The sequence below is a fragment of the Piliocolobus tephrosceles genome, chromosome 10 (assembly GCF_002776525.5).
Source record: "Piliocolobus tephrosceles isolate RC106 chromosome 10, ASM277652v3, whole genome shotgun sequence".
Classification (NCBI taxonomy): Eukaryota; Metazoa; Chordata; class Mammalia; order Primates; family Cercopithecidae; genus Piliocolobus; species Piliocolobus tephrosceles.
The window spans coordinates 2107496-2128309 of NC_045443.1; the positions used below are offsets into that span (position 1 = coordinate 2107496).

At 38.0% G+C, this 20814-nt stretch overlaps 1 protein-coding gene across 2 annotated transcripts in view; it reads left to right on the forward strand.

Annotated features, from left to right (window-relative positions):
- The window catches only part of ADIPOR2 (adiponectin receptor 2), a 93278-nt gene that overhangs the window by 64047 nt on the left and 8417 nt on the right, over positions 1 to 20814 (forward strand). For both annotated transcript variants that reach the window (XM_023182910.3, XM_023182911.3), the window contains exons 3-4: positions 13456 to 13575; positions 18400 to 18571. In XM_023182910.3, coding sequence (XP_023038678.1) covers positions 13456 to 13575; positions 18400 to 18571 — 292 coding nt within the window. The remainder of the gene's footprint in view (positions 1 to 13455; positions 13576 to 18399; positions 18572 to 20814) is intronic.

Sequence of the window (20814 nt, forward strand, 5' to 3'; positions counted from 1 at the left end):
AACCCTGTCTCTACTAAAAATACAAAAATTAGCTGGGTGTGATGGCAGGCACCTGTAATCCCAGCTACTTGGGAGGCTGAGGTAGGAGAATCGCTTGAACCTGGGAGGTGGAGGTTGCAGTGAACCGAGATGGCACTACTGCACTCTAGCCTGGGCGACAGAGTAAAACTCCGTCTCAGGGAAAACAAAACAAAACAAAACAAAACAAAACAAAACAAAACACCTCCTTCTGGTAGGAGATAGTTAAGGAAAAATAATAAAAATAATAATAATAAACAAAACCAAACCAGTCCCTATTTTTTAATATTTATTTATTTTAAATAAGTATTTTATTTAAAATAGTTAATGTATTAAAAACTTCTTAGCAACATGCTTTGCAAAGAAATCTCAACACATTCTCTGAGGATTATTAGGGAAATGAAGTTAGATTTATTTACTGTTTGTTAAAGGAAAATATCACATTTACTCACAGTTGACTCTTAAAAATTTTTTTTGAGATAAATTTTACATACCATAAAATTAACCCATTTAAAGTGTACAATTCAATGGTTTTATTAGTCACAGGGTTTTACAACCATCACTTCAATCTGACTTTAGGACATTTTCATCATCCCCTAAAGAAAACCCTTAACCCATTTGCCATCACTTCCCATCTCTAACCCCAACCCTAGGCAACCTCTAGTCTACTTTCTGTTTCTATGGCTTTGTCTATTCTGGACTTTTTAATAAATGGAATTGTAAGACGTGGTGTTTCGTATCTAGCTTCTTTTACTTAGCATAATGTTTTTAAGTTTCATCAATATTGTAGTATGTACCAATACTTCATTCCTTTTTATGACTGAATAATACTCCATTGTATGGATTACAGAGGTCGTTTCTTATTTGTGGTTTCACATTCTGTGGTTTCAGTTACCCCTGGGTCAACTGAGATCTGAAAATATTAAATGAAAAATTCAGAAATAATTGATGTTTTAAACTTTGTGCTGATCTGAGTGGTGTGATGAAGTCTCACACCTTCCTTGCCCTGTCCTGTCTTACCCAGGAAATGAATCATCCCTTTGTCCAGCATATCCATGCTGCAGATGGCTGGCTGCTTACTTACTTAGTAGCCATCTTGTTATAAGGTCACAGATCACAAGAAGCCTGAGTACAGTACACTAAGATATTTTGAGTGAGAGGGCTTATTCACATAACTTTTTTTTTTACAGCATATTGTTAAAATTGTTCTATTTTGTTATTGGTTGTTGTTAATCTCTTACCATACCTCATTTATAAATTAAACTTTGTTATTGGTATGTATGTATAGGAAAAAACACAGCATATATAGAGTCCAGCAGTATGCATGATTTCAGGCATCCACTGGGGGTCTTAGAACATATTTCCTGTGGATGGGGAAGCTACTGTACTATAGTTTATCTATCCAATAATGATTGATGGACACTTGGGTTGTTTATACTTTTCGACTGTTGCAAATAATGTTGCTGTATCATTCATGTAAAAGCTTTTCTATGGATTTGTTTTCATTTCTGTTGGGTATATACTCAGGAGGGATTTTTCTGGATTATATGTTAACTCTGTGTTTAATATTTTGAGTGTTTTTCATAGCAGCTGCACCAGTGTATATTCCCACTAACAGTGTGTGGGGGTTCCACTTTCTGCACACCCACACTGACTATTGTTACTATGTTTTGAATGTAACTATCCTAGTGGGCGTGAATGGTATTTCATCATAGCCAGTTAACTCTTGAGCTTTTATCAAGAGATCTGCCTAGGTTAGCTTTGCTCAGGATTTTGAATATTAACCTCTTTGAGGAATTTGGAAATAGAAGCTAAATTCAAACTTACTATAAAACTCAAGTTGTGTCAATTTAACTTCAAATGGTTTTCTCATTGTCTGTTCTGCCATTACTTTAAGCCACCACCACCTTCCATCTGGAATACACCTCCTGTCAGGACTTCTGTTTTGTTTCTTGTACTGTCCAATATATTCTTCACACAGTTCCTAGAGAGAGCTCTTAAAAATGCAAACTTTATTATGCCATTCCCATTTAAGAAATTCATTTGTTTCCCATTGCACTTTTGGTAAAATCCCAAATCCTTTCTATAACCTGTAGGATCCTGCGTGATCTCACTGCTACCCTATCTGTCCAACTTCATTTCAGGACATTGTTCTCCGTGTTCATTGAGCTGCAACCGTATTGGCCTTATTTAAGTTTCTTAAACAGGCTGGGCTCTTTGCAGCTTCAGAGCCTTCAAACATGGCTCTTTCCTCTGCCTGGAGTGTTCTTACACCCACACCTCTGCCTAATTGCTGCTCATCCTTCAGTATTCAGGTTAAGTTCTCTACCCCCACTTCATTCTATATCAGGTTTCCCATTGTTATCTTTAATCACCTTTTATTTTCCGTTACAGTGCATATCGTGACATATATTTGTGTGACTTATATATTTATGTTTATAAACATATATACACAACATATTTTATAAAAATTTGTAATTATTTAATAATTGTTTTTGCTTGTAGACTCCAGTTCCATGGTGGTAAGAATCTTGCCCTTTTGTTTTCCCCTGGTATCCTCAGTGTCTAACCTGATCTTTGAGTGGCATATAACAAATAGTTGTTGAATGAATTTATCAGCAACAAATTTAAAGTTCTGTGTCTAAGTGGTTTCAAGTAGTTTCTTTAAAGAGATGTACAAAAGGAGCACATGGGGAGGTATACTATTTAGATGCTTAGGGAAGCTTAACTATTCTACTTCTTTAATCTTCGAGAGAATAAATGCATTCTTATCAGGAGAATAATGGTAGTTCACTTTAATTGATCTTTTACAATGGATGAAGCAATTTTTGAGCTCTTTTGAATATATTATTCATTCCTAAGGTAGCCTTTGGAATAGATATTATTAGAATCTGTTTTACAGATGAGGAAACTGAGGTTTCGTGTGAATGTATGTGTATTATACACTGGGACTCTTGTCCAGGGGGATGATATACTTTTTCTCTTCAGAGGGGCAGGATTTTCTTTTCATTGGTTTATTGTAAAAAGTGCGATATGGCAATTTCAATGATTATTTACCTTTAATACATTTTAAAGTACATTATTTCCATAGATGATCAGACTTGTGGAAAAAGAGACCCTGTGATAGGTGATAGTGATCCATTGTAGTTGTGGAACTGGCTCTCAAGTAACATTAAATAAAGTACCTGTGTGTACAGTTAGATTACGCTTACCTGTGCATAGGAATCCCTTCCTTATTTGAGGTGATGGAGAGGTTAGTCTCTTCGATTCCTTATGAAGCAGAATGGATTTTTAGAAAGAGTATTAGAAACTAAATACTTTAAAATTGAAATATCTGCAGTAGGAATTGTATTTGTCACAAGCTCCCCTATGTGATTGTGAGACACACTTAAAGATTGAGAGCCAATGATCACAGTTTTTTTTTCATAATATATATATGTAAGTTCCAGACCAGCAGGAATTACATCAGGGTAAAGCTGGGCCTCGAGGAGCTGAGTTTTCCTCTTTTGTAAATGCAGTATGTAGTAGTATGCCTCTTGTCTCACAGGGTTGTAATGAGAATAACTTAGTGCGTGTAACTGCCCGGTATAGAGAAAGCACTTAATAAATGTTAGATGTAGCATATCATTGGAGGTGTATATTTGGATCAAAAAGAAAAGACTTCCTCTGTTATATCCAAAGGACAAAGTTAATCTCTCTTTATTTCTTTTTGTTTTTATTAGATTTGTATTTATCTTATAAAAAATAGATTGGTGGTTATCTGTCTCCACTCACTTGAACATGTTTATCCTCTGCATCCAAAATAGTCTAGGAATGGCTGGACCTGGTGGCTCACGCCTGTAATCCTAACAGCTTTGAGAGGTTGAGGCAGGCAGATTGCTTGAGCCCAGGAGTTCGAGATCAGACTGGACAACATGGCAAAACCTTATCTCTACAAAGAACACAAAAATTACCCGGGCCTGGTGGCATGTACCTGTAGTCCCCAGCTACTTGGGAGACTGAGATGGGAGAATCACTTGAGCCCAGGAATTTGAGGCTGCAGTGAGCCATGATTGTGCCACTGCATTCTAACCTTGGCAACAGAGTAAGACCCTGGCTCAAAACAGAAAATTACACAAATGTATATTCCAAGAATATTGTATTTGTGCAGTATTTAAGTAAAGAAATGAATGATTAAACCTGAGTTTTAGTCCTGGCTGTATTGCCAGCCAGATGTGTGACTTTGGCTAATTTTCTTGATTTCTTTGGGTTTCATTTTCCTTACATTAAAATGGAGATGTTTAACTGGGTGATAAACAGCTAAGATTTTCTTATCCTCAGAAATTCTGTGGTCCCCAACACTATATTAATACTTTTTTGTAATGGAATAAAAAATGAGTGAGGGCCATAGTTTACTTTTTTCATAAATCAATCCAGTTAGGTATCTTTGCTTAAGCAGCCCTTTTAATGCCTTCTTTGATAACTTTTATCATGCCTGGTTTTATTTAGTGAAGCCATTTCTGTGGACTAGTAAGTAATTTTGTAGAAACAGTTTGGTAAAAGGGAAAAAGCAGGGTTTTGTACTCAGAGTGACCTGAATTTGTATCCCTGATCTCTTCTATATCATTATTTTTCAAACTTCTGCGAAGGAGGATCCTTCAAAGAAAAATGACAAAAACCTTATTAAAGTATTACACACATACACACGTAGGTATATCATAAGTGGATAGTTTGGCAAACTTTTATAAACTAGACACTCCTGAATAACCAGCACTCCTGGAGGTTCCTTATTACCTCCTCATACTAACTGCCTATTCCCACTCCCCCAGAGGGAACCATTACCCTGACTTCTAATGGCATAGATTAATTTTGCTTCTTTTGTACTTTATCTTATTGTAATGATTCCATATATACTCTTATATCTGGCTTCTTTTGTTCAGTATCATGTTTGTGAAATTCATCTGTATTTTCTGGGTATAGCTGTAGATTGTTCGTTTGTATTGGTCTGTGGTATTTCTTTATATTACTGTACCAATTTTTATTTTATTTATATGAAGGCAATCTGGGTTGTATCTAACTTGGGGCTATTATAAATAGTGTTGCTATGAACATTCCAGTACTTGTTTTTTAGGGAACAAATGTATACACTTCCATTAGCTACATACCTGTGAGTGGAGTTACTGGGTTAGGAAGATGATCCCATTCTCCCTTTAAACATCAGAAATATTTAACAGACCTCACTACATGATACATTCTAAATATTAGTTTGAAAAAAATACATGATAGAAATTGGCTATGAATTCAGTTCATCTTAAGTGAATTTGTATTTTGTAATTCACGCAGCACCTACCTGTATTTTAAAGTAGTTATACCTACTTTATGAATGAGACATTTATTCAGTCTACAGAAAACATTTGATGTGTGTATACACTTGCATAATTTTTGAAGTAATTAGGCAAGATGGTGGTGTTGGGAATTAAGGTACTACTTAGAGCTGTGTTCCTTCTCGTGGCTTCTGTTTCTTCATTTACCGTACTTGATCTAGATTTCCACTTAATAAAATGGGAATAGAAATATACTCATTTCAGAAACTTGTTATGAAGGTTTGATTAATTTGTAAAAATCACTTAGTACAGTGTCTGTCATGTAGTGTATAATAAATAATAATTGTTACTCTGTCCTTCCTTTGTAATAGTACTTGACTACTATAACTGTAGTAAATCGTGATAAACACATTGAAGTTACCCACATATCTCAGCCACCCTTGACTTCAACAACCTTTTCCATAAAGGTGATTTCTAAATCTATCATTGTAGTGCTGTCTTCTTTTTTTTCCCCTAGACCCTTCAAATGAGAAGTGCTTTCTTCTTTATTGGACTTTTAACCATTTCAAATTGAACTAATTTTAAACTAAGGTTAACTGTCCACTCCCCCACCAGCTTTTCCTTCTGTTCTAACTTCCTAATCCTAATTTCTCTTAAATAGTACCAACTTTCTTTCACGTACTCAAACTTGGTTCCTAGACTGTCAAAGTGGAAGGGATCCCAAAAGTCATTTAGTTTAGTAGACACATGGATGCTTTTAATCCTTCTTCAAATGTTTTTAGTTTCTTTACCATGTGTTGGCACTTTGGACTTGAGAAGACATAGTTTTTGCCCTTAAGCAGCATGTAGTTTAGTTGGAGAGACAGGTAAATCAGTACATTTGTGGTGAGTGCTGTGTGATTTTATGCACAGATTACTATGGTAGTAACTCCAGCTGCAAATGGATTTAGCTAAGAAAGGACTAAAGGACATTCTAGACAAAGGGAACAGCAGATGTGAAGATTCAGAAGCAAGATATAATATGGTGCCTGTAGGGAATAGTAATAATAATAGCTGATGTTTATTGAGTACACACTGGCACATACTGATGTCTGAACCTGAAAAATGTCCAGCATAGCTGGAATGAAAAGTCAGGGTACAGTGGGGTGGACGATGTGGTAGTAAGACAAGACAGCTAGGACCTGAAATCTAGGTTTTTAGCCTCCTGGTCCAGTATTATACCATCATTCAAATTTCTTTTTGAAATTTATATCAGTTTCAAATTTTGTGTAATGCGTACTTGTCGAAATGATTAGACCATTGCCTCTAGGCCTCTGACCCTAAAGCCTGGACTCTTACCTATATTTGCTAAAGTGTATAGTTAGGAGGCATTCTGTAAGCTTTTGGACAAAAATACGGAGGCATTTCAAACCAGGTTGTCCTACTCTTTATATTTATGGCTCCCCTCTGCCTCCTGCTCCCTTTCTGAGCTTTCAAGATATTAGGTTGAATAAAGAGATCAGCCTTTATGGTTGTCCTACTTTTCCTCTGCTCCAGATTCTTCTTTATAAATTGGGAGATAAGGAACTTTTATTCATTCAACCTTCATATTCTGTTAAACTGGTTTACTTTAACCAAACTCAAGAATGCCACTATATAATAGTTTATTATACGAAACCTAACTCGTAAATAGACTCTTGTCAGTCACTTCATTTTATTTTCATGGAGAAGTCTGCTTAAGAAATTCAATTAAGATGAGAGGCTGGGCGTGGTGGCTCAACCCTGTAATCCCAACTTCTCGGGAGGCTGAAGCAGGAGAATCGCTTGAACCCTGGAGGCAGAGGTTGCAGTGAGCCGAGAGAGCCGAGATCACGCCATCACACTCCAGCCTGGGGGGACAAGAGCGAGACCTTGTCTCAAAAAAAAAAAAAAAAAAAAAAGATAGAATTGCTATTTGAGAATTTTTAAGAAACTGAGTGATTTTGGCCGGGCGCGGTGGCTCAAGCCTGTAATCCCAGCACTTTGGGAGGCCGAGATGGGCGGATCACGAGGTCAGGAGATCGAGACCATCCTGGCTAACACGGTGAAACTCCGTCTCTACTAAAAAAAAATACAAAAAATTAGCCGGGCGAGGTGGTGGGCGCCTGTAGTCCCAGCTACTCGGGAGGCTGAGGCAGGAGAATGGCGTAAACCCGGGAGGCGGAGCTTGCAGTGAGCTGAGATCAGGCCACTGCACTCCAGCCCGGGCGACAGAGTGAGACTGTGTCTTAAAAAAAAAAGAAAAAAAAAAAAGAAACTGAGTGATTTTAAAGATCTTTTCCATCAAGCTTTGATGGAAGTCAGAGTACGTATATTTCTAGGCAGGCCAGAATGAATATTCATGTAGACTACATATTGCAGTTATTCTTTTGGAGAATACTGGGTATATATCCATCAATACTTATTCTTCAGCTGTCTTTTTTTATTTTTATTTTTGTGGATAGCTTTGTTTCCACAAACTTCTTTGTTTTCATTTGTTAGTAATATCAGCTTGCTAATGCCCTTGGTACACATTTCCAGTTTCTAAAGTTAAGGCTGGCTTCAACCTGTCAACTTGGAAAAAGACCATAAAAATCACCTGTTGATCAAACTAAGCCAGGTTTATTATATACTCCAGTAAGGGTGAACCCTGCCTTAAAGAGTCCTAGAAGTATTTCAGAAAGAAAGTATTGGATATGGATATTTACAGGGTTTTGGGGTCTGGGTTCAAGTAGTTTAAGGAGATTTTACTTGGCCCTGTGCTAAGTTGGTGATAGAATTCTTGGACCAAGTCTTGATGAACAATACTTATTTGATAAGTGAGCATGTTTGCCCAGTTGAGCAATTTATTGTTCTAAGGATCGAATTGTGCAGTCTGTTGTTCAGTTGAATGAGTTTTTGAGAAATTCCTAAAGCTAATGATGAAGTTCTTTACTGGTTTGCATTCTTACCTTCCTGGGCAGTAATTTCCTAGAACAAATAATAAAGTTATGTTGATATAGGGGCCATAGATCTTAGTCCTCATAATTAAGCTGTGTGAATGCAGAAGGTCTCAATTCTCAATGACATTTATAAAGGCAGACAAATTTTAATCAAAGGTTTACTGTTTCCAGCCCTGGATACTGTACCATTTCTTGACCTTTTTCGTCTAATTGTGGATGGTAGATAGTATCATGATTGAGAGTCTTTGTGGCACTTTGTGCACTTCCACTAACATTTAAATACATCATTTATGTTTTGCTACTTTCCTAAATGCACCTGAAGCTTTAGTTGAACTAGTCTCTTTTACTCAACATGGTACTTCTGCTTTTCCCACTTGGTTATTTTCCTTTATCTTGTCTTTGCAAAATTTTTATTCTTCATGCAGCTTTTCCTGAGCCTTACAATTTCTATCTTTGAACTAGCTATACCTTTTTTTCCTATGATAGTTATTTATGTGGCTAAATGAGCACTTTATTAGATTGTAAGTCCATGGAAGACAGAGACTATGTTTTATTCATCTTATTTTTAATCATCTAATAAATATTTGTTAAACTGAATTACTCTGTTGAATTGAGTTGGGCCAAAACCAATAAATACCCAATAGGTTTGTGAATTATTTTCATATTAGGCTGATCTTAAAGACCTTTTATCTTTATCACTATGGTTCTGTCTTTCCAAAGGTAAAGTGTACTCTGGAAAATTCTCATTTTAGGTTGCAGTTTGGACAGATCATCAAAGTCAAGTGTTACTATGTTTTGAAATACAGTCAGCAAAGTTCTCACAGATGGACTTTACTGAAAACAGATGGCGGGAGGGAAGAGATATTTCAAAATGTCTGTGTGCTCATTTCAAAGCATTGACCTCTACAAATTTAAATATAATAGTTATTCATAGAAAAACCTGGAGAATTAAGTTTTATGCCTTTATTCTTCGCAGCTTTGGTTTTGTTTAATCTTTCACAATGTCGTGTATCTTGTCATAATTTTGTTGAGGGTATGTGGTAAGGAGTATGACAACAGAAGCAGAACATAGCATGTATGTGATCATTGAATATAGATACAATTTGTTGTTCAGAGAGATAGCTTTGGGTACTGTGGTTTGGTGGCTGTTGGATGGAAGTTGGAAATAGTAATTTCACTCATAATAAAATAGTCATTTGGACTTAATATTGGAAGACAGAGACTATTTTAAATACAGTGTCTAGCATAGTCTTTCCAAGCCATCAGTATGTGACATACGGTATACCCTAGGGAAAGTATTTTTTATCCTGTGTTTTAGCCAGTGTTTAACTCTGGCACTGTATTCCTACTTTATCCTCTTTCTAACCCGGGGAACTGCATTTACCACCACCCACACCATGTGGATACCTCGTTAACAACTCCATAATACTTGAACACAAGAAATAGTTAATTATGGTCTAGTATTTTAATTTATCCTTTGAGAACACATTTGTGAATATTCCATTATACAAGGGTGAGAATTGGTCATAATACTTGCTAAATCAACAGATTTATTAATACTTTGCCCTTCTGAAGGAAATATTTTTGTTTTGTTTGTTTCTCTTGTTGCCCAGGCTGGAGTGCAGTGGCACGATCTCGGCTCACTGCAACCCCCACCTCCTGGGTTCAAGCGATTCTCCTGTCTCCAGCCTCCTGAGTACCTGGGATTACAGGTGCGCGCCACCTCACCTGGCTAATTCTTGTATTTTTAGTAGAGATGGGATTTCACCATGTTGGCTAGGCTGGTCTCAACATCCTGACCTCAGGTGGTGCACCCACCTTGGCCTCCCAAAGTGCTAGGATTACAGGCGTAAGCCACTGTGCCTGGCCGGAAATAATTCTTTTATAAAGATTCTGAATCTTGCTCACATATTGGGATGGATGGAAATATTTATTTTTACTAAAGTCATTTTTTTTTTTTTTTTTTGAGACAGGGTGTAGCTCTGTTGCCCAGGCTGGAATGCAGTGGCGTGATCACAGCTCATTGCAACCTTGACCTCCTGGGGCTCAAGGAGTCCTCCCCCTGAGCTTCTTGAGTAGCTGGTACTGCAAACAGCCACACAACACCAGTCCTGGCTAATTTTTATATTTTTTGTGGAGATGGGGTTTTACCATGTTGAGCTCCTGGGCTCAAGCCATCCTCCTGTCTTGGCTGCTATCAGTAGTCCTGTATGTAATCAGTTGCATTTAGTCTGATAATCAGAATTACTGATTGTGAGTAAGCGCATTGGTTACTTACTGAATCATATTGATTCAGAGTGCAATTTCATCAGGTTTTACTTAATGGTAGTATACATTAACCATGTTGTGTTTTATGTGCATATTTGTAGTTTTGAAACTGCTGACAATAATTTGCATGAGAATAAAGACTGTTTCTGTTTCTTTGTGAAGAATCAAATACATTGAATATGCGTAAATATTTGAGCTATTTTACATAACATGTAATTTTATATTTTAAAATTGGTCTGCTGTAATCGTTTCAAGCTGTTGCCCGTTTTCAGGTTTTATATAATTTTAATGGAATTTTATCATTTTAATTTCATGTTTAATTAGGCACAGCCCTCTTTAATCTATTGTTGAAAGTCTTCTAGAGCATTTATTAATTTAGCCATCATGTAAGTATGTTCTAGAAGCCATGGGGAAGAAGATAGACACTTAAAATCTAGTTTAGGAAATGATACACTAAAAATGTAAAATTCTATTAGACATGAAATAAAACAGTATAAATCAATAAAAGCTGTAATCAGATATTACTGTCAAATGAGAGGCACAGATTTAAGTGCTAAAGAAATCAGAAGAAGAAGTCAGAAGAAGAAACAAGTCAGAAGAAGCAACTGCTGTGGGTTAGACAGGTTATGCAGTCTCTAATGAAAATTGGTTCTTGGTGGGGTGGGCGGTGAAAAACTATTAAATACTACTATGGTTTGTAAACCCCCATAGGGCCACAGTACATAGATAGTATATCTGTGTTATTAAAATTCATGGGGATTAAGAAAGCAATCTAAAAATGTCCCAGGGCCAGGTGCAGCGGCTCATACCTATAATCCCAATATATTTGGAAGCTGAGGCAGGAGGATTGCTTGAGGCCAGGAGTTCAAGACCAGCCTGAGCAACATAGACCTCGTCTCTACACACACATAAACACGCATGTGCACACACAGATACAGTGGTGCATACTTGTACGCACTGCACACACATGTGCCCACGGTGGTGCACACACACACGTGCACACAGTGGTGCACACACACACACGTGCACACAGTGGTGCACGCCTGTAGCCCCAGCTATTCAGGAGGCTGAGGTGGAGGATTGCTTGAGCCCAGGAGGTTGAGGCTGCAGTGAGCCATGATCGCACCACTGAGACCCCGTCTCAAAATAAAAAAAAAAAAAGATCCCGGGCTTGGGGGTAGCAGTAATGAAAGAAAGGTTGAAGAACACGAGTTTAGGATAGTTAAAGAAGGGTTTTAAATAGGAACTATGAAGGTTAGTCATTGAAGGATAGAGAGTACGTTTTAGATGGAGGGTTATTTTATTCAAGATGGTTTTCTTGGAGATTATATGTTTTTATAAAATCAGACTGGTGTGTAACATGTCTCACATGCCACATCATAGCCTCTAGTTAGTGCTTATAAACTGGAGAACAGGAAAATTAAAATCTCAGAATTTCCTTTTAAACAAGATCAAATTTAAAGTGTTGTAGTAGATTACCCATTGCCTCTGTGTTCATTTTTAACAATTAGTTTTTCAGTTAGAGGTAGAGGATTCATTCATTTCTTTGTGCAGTGATGTTAGCAGTACTGTTTGTCTAAACAGACTCTTGGTTAGATAGGGAATTGTGGTTCTCTTGTGCTGTCTTATTAATTGAGTTAAAGAATTATAGAATTTTTTAGAGATGTAGAAGACTGTAGAGATTGTTTAAACTCCTCCCTTGATATGTAGGGAGAAAATGGACCTGCAGTGAGGATCCATTGATGTTAGTGGTAGAGCTGGCCTCACCACTTTGGTCTCCTGACTTCTAGTCTGCTGCCCTTCTTCTCACAATATCATTGTATCTAAACCAGTATGAACCTTGGTCTGGAGGCAGAAATTTTAATTTTAGTAATTTATCTCTTTAGACCATACCGGATTGTCACTTCTTTTTCCATTTGCCTAGACAAATCAGTCATTTTCTTCAGAATGTGGAAAGGCAGCCGGGCGCGGTGGCTCAAGCCTGTAATCCCAGCACTTTGGGAGGCCGAGACGGGTGGATCACGAGGTCAGGAGATCAAGACCATCCTGGCTAACACGGTGAAACCCCGTCTCTACTAAAAAAAAAATACAAAAAAACTAGCCGGGTGAGGTGGTGGGCGCCTGTAGTCCTAGCTACTCGGGAAGCTGAGGCAGGAGAATGGCGTAAATCCGGGAGGCGGAGCTTGCAGTGAGCCGAGATCCGGCCACTGCACTCCAGCCTGGGGCAACAGAGCGAGACTCCGTCTCAAGAAAAAAAAAAAAAAAAAAAAAGAAGAATGTGGAAAGGCAGTGGGTTTTGGAGTTTGACTTTTTGACTTTTCCACTTCAGCTTTAACCTTGGACAACTTATTTAACCTCTTTGCCTAATGCTCTTAATATGTTAAATGGGAATGAGAATACTTAATAAGGTGGTTGGGATTAAGTTAGATGACCTATATATAAAGCCTTTTCCTCCGTGTTGGATATATATTTTTTTTAAATTTGTTAGATGTTTTTCTCTCCTTTTTCTATCTGCCACTAGAGTACTTACCACATTGTGTATCACAGTTATTTATTTCATGTGTCCCAGGTGCGAGTCTTGGAGGTTTTCCCCTCAGTAATTTCTCAATTTTATGTAATATTATTATGGATCTATGACATAATTCTTAAAAAAACAAACCAGTAAAGCCAGGAATTTGCTACTGAAACAAACACAGAGATGCTGCTATAGTAGACAGTTAATTCATCTGTCACAGAAGAATTGAGTACTAGAGTTCATTTTTAATACTAATAATTCTATAATAAACTGACTTACTATATTGTTGATTCTTGTCTAAGGCCTTGTTTTAACCTTAAGAATTTCATTATAATTCTGCAAGGGAAATGTATTGATTGTGTCATTTGGCTCCCAGTCTCTGTCCTTGACTGTTTCTGTGATTGCCTTGCAGAGCTCTGAGGAACACGAGTGCAGTGATGAAGCTCCTCAGGAAGATGAGGGGTTTATGGGCATGTCCCCTCTCTTGCAAGCCCATCATGCTATGGAAAAAATGGAAGAATTTGTTTGTAAGGTAAGAGTGCAATTTCTTGTCATTGTCATGCTATGTATTCAGCCCTTCCCAAACAGAAACCTTTAGAGAGAGTGGTAGCACTGTAGCCTTTGGTTTGCTTTGAGGAAGATCTGTGGCAAGATGGGGACAGAGGTGGTCTTGGGACTCTAATCTTGTTGAAGACACAATACATTTGTTGGCTTGTAGTAGCCAGGATAAAGCTCTGATAAAACTAGGATATCCAGCTGGGAAACAAATATTTCCTAATGTAGGTTAAGAGAGTAAATGTCTTATTGGTGGTTTAGACAAACAGAATGAAACATAATCAGAAGTGGTTGACGCCTGGAGATAGGAAAATGCCCTCCTCAGGTCCCTTAAATCTTAAATGTTCTGCTGACTGACTGCCATGGCAAATGTACTGTTCTTTCTAGGGATTCTAGGAATTCTGAGTAATCAGGCTACTCTTGAGAGAGAAATTTTCCATTTTTCATGTACATCTGGTATTTTCAGTTCAGCTGGTATATATTCTGTCTCTAAGGTTTTTCTTCCAGTCCATTGTCTGATTCCCTAGGACCTATTGTGGGATTCTCTTTTTTTTTTTCCCTAGAATAGTAATTTAGAGTTGAGTTTGCTTGCTTAGAGAAAATAGACACATTGGTAAACTTGTAGGTACTTGATCAATCAGATCAATAAGGGCCCTGGCAGGTAGGATCTAATTAACATAAGTCAGTCTGTCTGTGTGTATATAAATTGATTTATTAAACATTTCTGGAGAACTACTATTTAATAGAGAGAAATTTTTGTGACACGTAGCTTTTCATGGCTTTTATGAAACCAAAACTTTTTATGCACGTGGTCTTAGATCCAGGAGACTATAGGTTTTCTTACATTCACAATAATGCTGGAAATAATTGGGATCAGTGGACTTAGAATACTATCACTTTGGACCAGGGTATGAAAAGAGAACATTGTGATCTGAACATAGACATCCTTTCCAAGACTAAGGCTCTAGTGGGTTTTCAGGGGGAGTTTAAACATTTATGGGTCTGAAATAGAAAATTTTAGCCAGTTTGAAAATGAGTGAAGAAACTGAACAAAACACTAGATTCGTTCTAGTGATCACTGTCTCAGGAGAATTAGCACAAAGGGATACAAAAGATTATTTTGTTTTTAAAATGAAAATTTGGTGTGAAGAAATCTCTCAAAGTTGGCAAATTTAGTATCTGGGCCTTTAGGGAATTTGAATATTTAGAGATCAGCGGGGTGCTGTAGCTGACTTAACTGCCTTTTTGTCCTCCCTTTCTGAACAGAGAGCAAAGAATAAAGCAACGAAAACTCTAAATTAAACAGTGGATCGGAGAATAAATAGGGCAGGACATTTGTTTGCTACAAACTATGATCTTCTGAAGAAAAAGGAGTGTTTTAAATATCCCTTAGCAGTTTGTTGATGACAGCAGAATGAAGAGGCGTCCTGTTACACAGTGTTGTCTGGTGTGGCTCTGCCCTGCCATGGCAGTGCAACTGACCACACTTGAAAACCAGCCATGTCTAGTGGTACAGGGATTCTATTTCTTGGATTGGAAGCAAGTAAACAGAGACAGTTTAATATGAAATGTGCTGTGATCTTGGTCACTCTTTTTGCCCCTAGACTTCAATTTTTGCTATTTTACCAGCATAACCAGGTCCATGTGGGAATAGGATGTATGCTACGGGCAGTTTATTTGTTTTTGAGATTTATTTATTTTTGAGTCTCACTCTGTCGCAAGACTGGAGTGCAGTGGCACAGTCTCCACTCACTGCAACCTCTGACTCCCGGGTTCAAGTGATTCTCCTGCCTCAGCCTCCTGAGTAGCTGGAATTACAGGCATGTGCTACCATGCCCGGCTAATTTTTGTACTTTTAGTAGAGATGGGGTTTCACCATGTTGACCAGGATGGTCTCGATCTCCTGACCTTGTGATCCGCCCGCCTCGGCCTCCCATAGTGCTGGGATTACAGGTGTGAGCCACTGCGCCCGGCTGTTTTTTTTAAGAAATGTTTCTGTGCATTTTATTTTATGGTCTAATATACCCACATACCCAGTGGATTATTGCTAAGATATTTGAAGGTAGGCAGTGTCTTTGTCAAGCTTATAAATAAATACATCTTTGGCTAAGCTGTGATCTTCTTCTTTTATTCTAGGGGGTAAAAGAGGATTTGTGTTGGAATTTGGCTGACTATATATGACTCCAAGTTGAGAATGAGGGTGCAGTGTCTGTTGAATGTGTCACTAATTGCAGTGTAATTAAGAAAGTATAGCTCCTTGTCTCAGTATTTAGACCACTAGAACATTTGTTTAGAAATAACAGGGAAAATCACTCTGAAATTATATGCATATATAACCAGTAAGAAACTCACATATTCTTTTTGAATGTAAAAAGGGAACATATGACTCTTTTGTCTATGTGGGGTAGCAGAGTAGCACTTCGGATACAGCAGAGCTGTGTGCACATTGTGAATTGCCTTGAAGATGTAAGAATTGATTTCTATCTTCCTCTCCCTTTCAGAAAATAAAATTCCCCTAAAATAAGGTAATAGCAACATTTTGTAAGGTTAATCTCAACAATAGTGGTCTTTCCCCAAATTCAAATTTGATGCAAAAAATTCAGTATCTTGGTCTCTCTCTGACACTAAAAGAAGCAGACTGCAGAGGTTGACAGACTTCCAACAGTTCCAACAGAAGGGATACTGGATCCCTGATCCCCTTTCTCTCTTTCTCTCCCTAAAGTCCTGTGGAAGATCTTATACAGCTACTTTTGTAAGTGGTAGTACTATTAGCAGCAGATGTTAAAAATAAACATTAGTCTTTTGGCATTATTTTATTTTATCGTATGTTAGGAACAAGCATAGAATAGCCAGATTTGCACCAGTAACCATAGACCCCAAGTTTTGAGTTGGAAGGGGAGGGAGGAGAGGTTATGTATGGCTGGGGGCAGGAAGAGCAGGCAAGAGGCTGGGGGGCTAGTTTGGATAGAGTGTTAAGAGGGACACATCTGTTCTTAAATTGTTAGTCCTCACTTCCTTTGGAGGTGGAGATGTTACACAGAGGATTAGTTCTTTTACAAATATCTGTAAGGAAGTAAGAGAGCACAGAACAAGAAACAGGTTGTGGAGCAAAAGGAATGGGCACAGTAGCTGGGAGTAAGTGGCAGTGTTTCCACAGAGTAGAGAGAGAGCCAAGTTTCTGTGGCTTACCCATAATGTCACAAGACCCCTGTAGTGGGTAGGGTGGAGGTCTGAAGGTGAATCTTGCTGATTTGTAGCCTGGATTCTTGCTTTATAGGGTAATAGACTGGAAGAACTGCTCAGCCCACATTAGCTGGAAGATAGACCATGTGCCTGCCATTTTTCCTTGCATCCTTCTGTCTAGCAGAAGCAAGTTAGATAAGATGAGTGGTCCTTGTGGTGTGAGCTCTTGGGGCTATGAGACATTAAAAGAAGCAGGGTGCAGAGGCTGACAGACTTCCTACAGAGGGGATATCGGATTCCTGATCCCTTTTCCTCTAGAATCTGATGCGGGAGGGACCATGAGGAAAAGGGAGGAAAGGGCGCTGAGGGACTGAAAGGGCGGTTAGGGCTGAGCTGCTTTACCATCTCTCTGCAGCACGAGCAGGAAGGTGGATTAGACACTTAACTGTCCCACAGGAGATAGCCCCTGGGGATAGTCATATACTATCTTTGGAGTAGATGCCAGGAATTACTAATTCGTGAAATGCTTTGTGTCATTTTGTTTGATCTTCATGATTTCCTTATGAAGTAGCTGAAGCACTATTTTACAAATGAAGGAACTTCAGGTTGGAGGTTTTATAATTAATTAAATCTCATATAGCTAGTTAATGCCAGGGATCCACAATTTTCTGACTCCTGTTCTCTTTTCTGCTTCATCATATTTGTGCGGTGGGAAGAGAAGAAAGAGTAAGATGGAGAGAGAGATTTTAGCAAAAGGCACAAAAGTGTGATTCTATGTAATTCTGTTTTTACTAATAGGAATATTAAAAATAAAAACGTTCATATTTAATACCACAGGGATTTATCAGGGGTAAAGTCTGTTACATAGGATGAAGGGGGTCTGTATGAGTGAGACTTTGGAACCTTCATCCCACCGTTAGCCAGATTGAAACAGTTTGAAACCACTGTTTTAGGGCATGTCCTATAAATTTATTTACTCTTTCTTTTTCCTAAGGTCCCCGCTTAAAAATACCTTTTTCTTTCTTTCTTTTCTTTTCTTTTTTTTTTTTTTCTTTTTGCGGCAGAGTTTTGCTCTTGTTGCCCAGGCTGGAGTGCAGTGGCGTCATCTCAGCTCACCACAACCTCCGTCTCCTGGGTTCAAGCAATTCTCCTGCCTCAGCCTCCCGAACAGGTGGGATTACAGGCATGTGCCACCACGTCCGGCGAATTTTTTGTATTTTTAGTAGAGATAGGGCTTCTCCATGTTGGTCAGGAGCAGATGTTAGCAGCAGATGTTAAAAATAAAGATTAGTCTTTTGGCATTATTTTATCTTATCGTATGTTAGGAACAACTCGAACTGGCTGGTCTCGAACTCCTGACCTCAGGTGATCCGCCCCCTTCGGCCTCCCAAAGTGCCGGGATTACAGGCTTGAGCCACCATTCCCGGCAAAAATATCTTTTTCATCAGTCTTTTTAAAGAACTCAGAATATAAGACATTATACATTTTGAGATGTTTGCCTTTTAAAAAATGAACTATTTTTCCCATTATAAAACAGTGTGGTAAGACATAGTTGTTAGGGATCAGTGTTGCTAAATTGACAAAATCACAAAGATGTTTGATAATACCCCTCTGCCAGGTCTGGGAAGGTCGGTGGCGAGTGATCCCTCATGATGTGCTACCAGACTGGCTCAAGGACAATGACTTCCTCCTGCACGGACACCGGCCTCCTATGCCTTCTTTCCGGGCCTGTTTTAAGAGCATTTTCAGAATACACACAGAAACAGGCAACATTTGGACACATCTCTTAGGTATGTAATGTCAGTGATGTGATGAGCTGGCGATTCACGGTCTTTCTTTTCATTTTCATGTATTTGATGGTAAGGACAGAACTTCAGACATGTATTTGGATTTGTCATTTTGTTCTCTGAATTTCTAATGATGAATTTTCTCACTGGTTTACTCCTAGGTTATCCTGGTTTGCACTATGATTTTGTTATAACTTAAGTCGTATTTCTCTCTACTAGATTTTCAGATATTGTCCTCAAACCAGGCCAAGTAAAAGTAGTTGCTATACAAAATGTGGTTGCATATTGTAGTAACCACTGAGAAGAAGGTATTATTTAATAGAAGTAATCTGATCTTTTAGAATTCATTACTTATATGCACTGCTAATTTTCAGTTTGGCCTGAAGTAGAATATGGACTGTAATTTTTTCTCCGTAATGATTGTATATTAAAGAAAGAATATTATAGAGGAAAGAATGATCTTTCCAACAAATGGTGCTGGGATAGCTGAGCCATATGTAAAAGAATGATCCCAAACTCGCATATACAAAAGTGAACCCAAAATGGATCAAAGACCCAAACATAAGAGCAAAAACTATAAAATCCTTAGGAGAAAACATAGATATAAATCCTTGTGACTTTGGATTTGGTGACTCTTTCTTAGAATTGCCACCAAAGAAAAAATAAATTGGACTTCATCAAAAGTAAGAACATTGGTATATCAAAGTGCATTATCAAGAAAGTGAAAAGACAACCCATAGAGAAGAGAATATTTACAAATCAGCTGGTTGGTAAGGATCTAATAAATAACTCCTACAACTCAACAATAAAGACAACTGATTTTAAAAATAGGTAAAACATCTGAACAGATGTTCTTCAAGTGAAGATCTAAAATGGCCAATAAGCACATGAAAAGATGTTTATCATCATTAGGCATTTAGGAAAATGCAAATCAAATGCTTTGAGAAATGCAGTGAGAAATCTCACCACTTCACACCCACTAGGATGGCTATAATCAAGAAAATGAAAAATAACAAGTCTTGGCAAGGATGTGGGGAAATTGGAACTTTCATACTTTGCCAGTAGGAATGTGAAATGGGGCAATCCCCATGGAAAAGTCTGGCAGTTCCTCAAAAAGTTAAACAGAGTTACCAGAATCCACTCCTAGTATATTACCCAAGATGACTGAAAACATGTTCACATAAAAGCACGAACACAGAAGTTTATAGCAACATTATTCATAATAGCTAAAAAGTAGAAGCAACCCAGATGGCTATCGACTGGTAATGGATAAACAAAATATGGTATATTCATACACCGGAGTATTATTTAGCTGCAAAAAGGGGTGAAGCACTGATACATGCCACAACATGGGTGAGGCTTGAAAACATTTGCTAAGAAGCCAGACACAAAAGGTTACATGTTGTTTGATTCTACATGCATGAAATGTCCAGGACAGGAAAATCCATAAAGACAGATTACTGGTTGTTTAGGGCTGTGAGGAGTGGGGAATGGGGGATGACAGCAGATATAGTACTTCTGTTTGGGGTGATGAAAATATTTTGGAATTAGTTAGTGGTGACGGTTGTACAACCTTGTGAATATACTAGTTTCTGGCCTTACTCCATTTGATTTGTATTTCTTACCACACATTTGATTTCCATGGTGCCTCTAAGTTCCTGCCTGCTAGTACAGTGAGAGGAGAATAGAGAGTCAAGTTTGTTGCTGACTTCTAATTCAAGGATAATTTTTAGTTAAAATGATAATTACTTAACAAATGTTGAACTTGAAATTTCTGTGCCTGCCTTGTGTTAGGTGGCCCTTCCCTAAACAATAGGAACGTGGCATCTTTCTGTGTAGAACAGTTTAGGAATTGGTTAGGAAATGGCCTGAGTAGGCATTTTACTGTCCTTAACTCTTGAATCTCCTGAACCAGCTGATGAGGACCAGTGAAGCAGCATGATGCTCCCTGACAGCTATTGGTAGAGGAAAGCTGTATTTCTTGGCAGGGATTAGGGGTATTGGAATTCATTGTAAAAACAAAAGCAAAAGCACAATGGACCATTGAAAGCTGGACTAGGATGTATGTGCCAAAAACTGTGTAAATGAAACTATTCTACATCTAGAGGTAGGAGTGGCTTCTTATTATCTCTTCTAAGAAGTAGCCACACTGTCTGATTTCTTTTTAGATTATGCCCTTAGATGAGTTTTTATATTCTGTATATTCAGTTTATGAAGCTGAAGTATTTCTGATACCAGCAATGTTG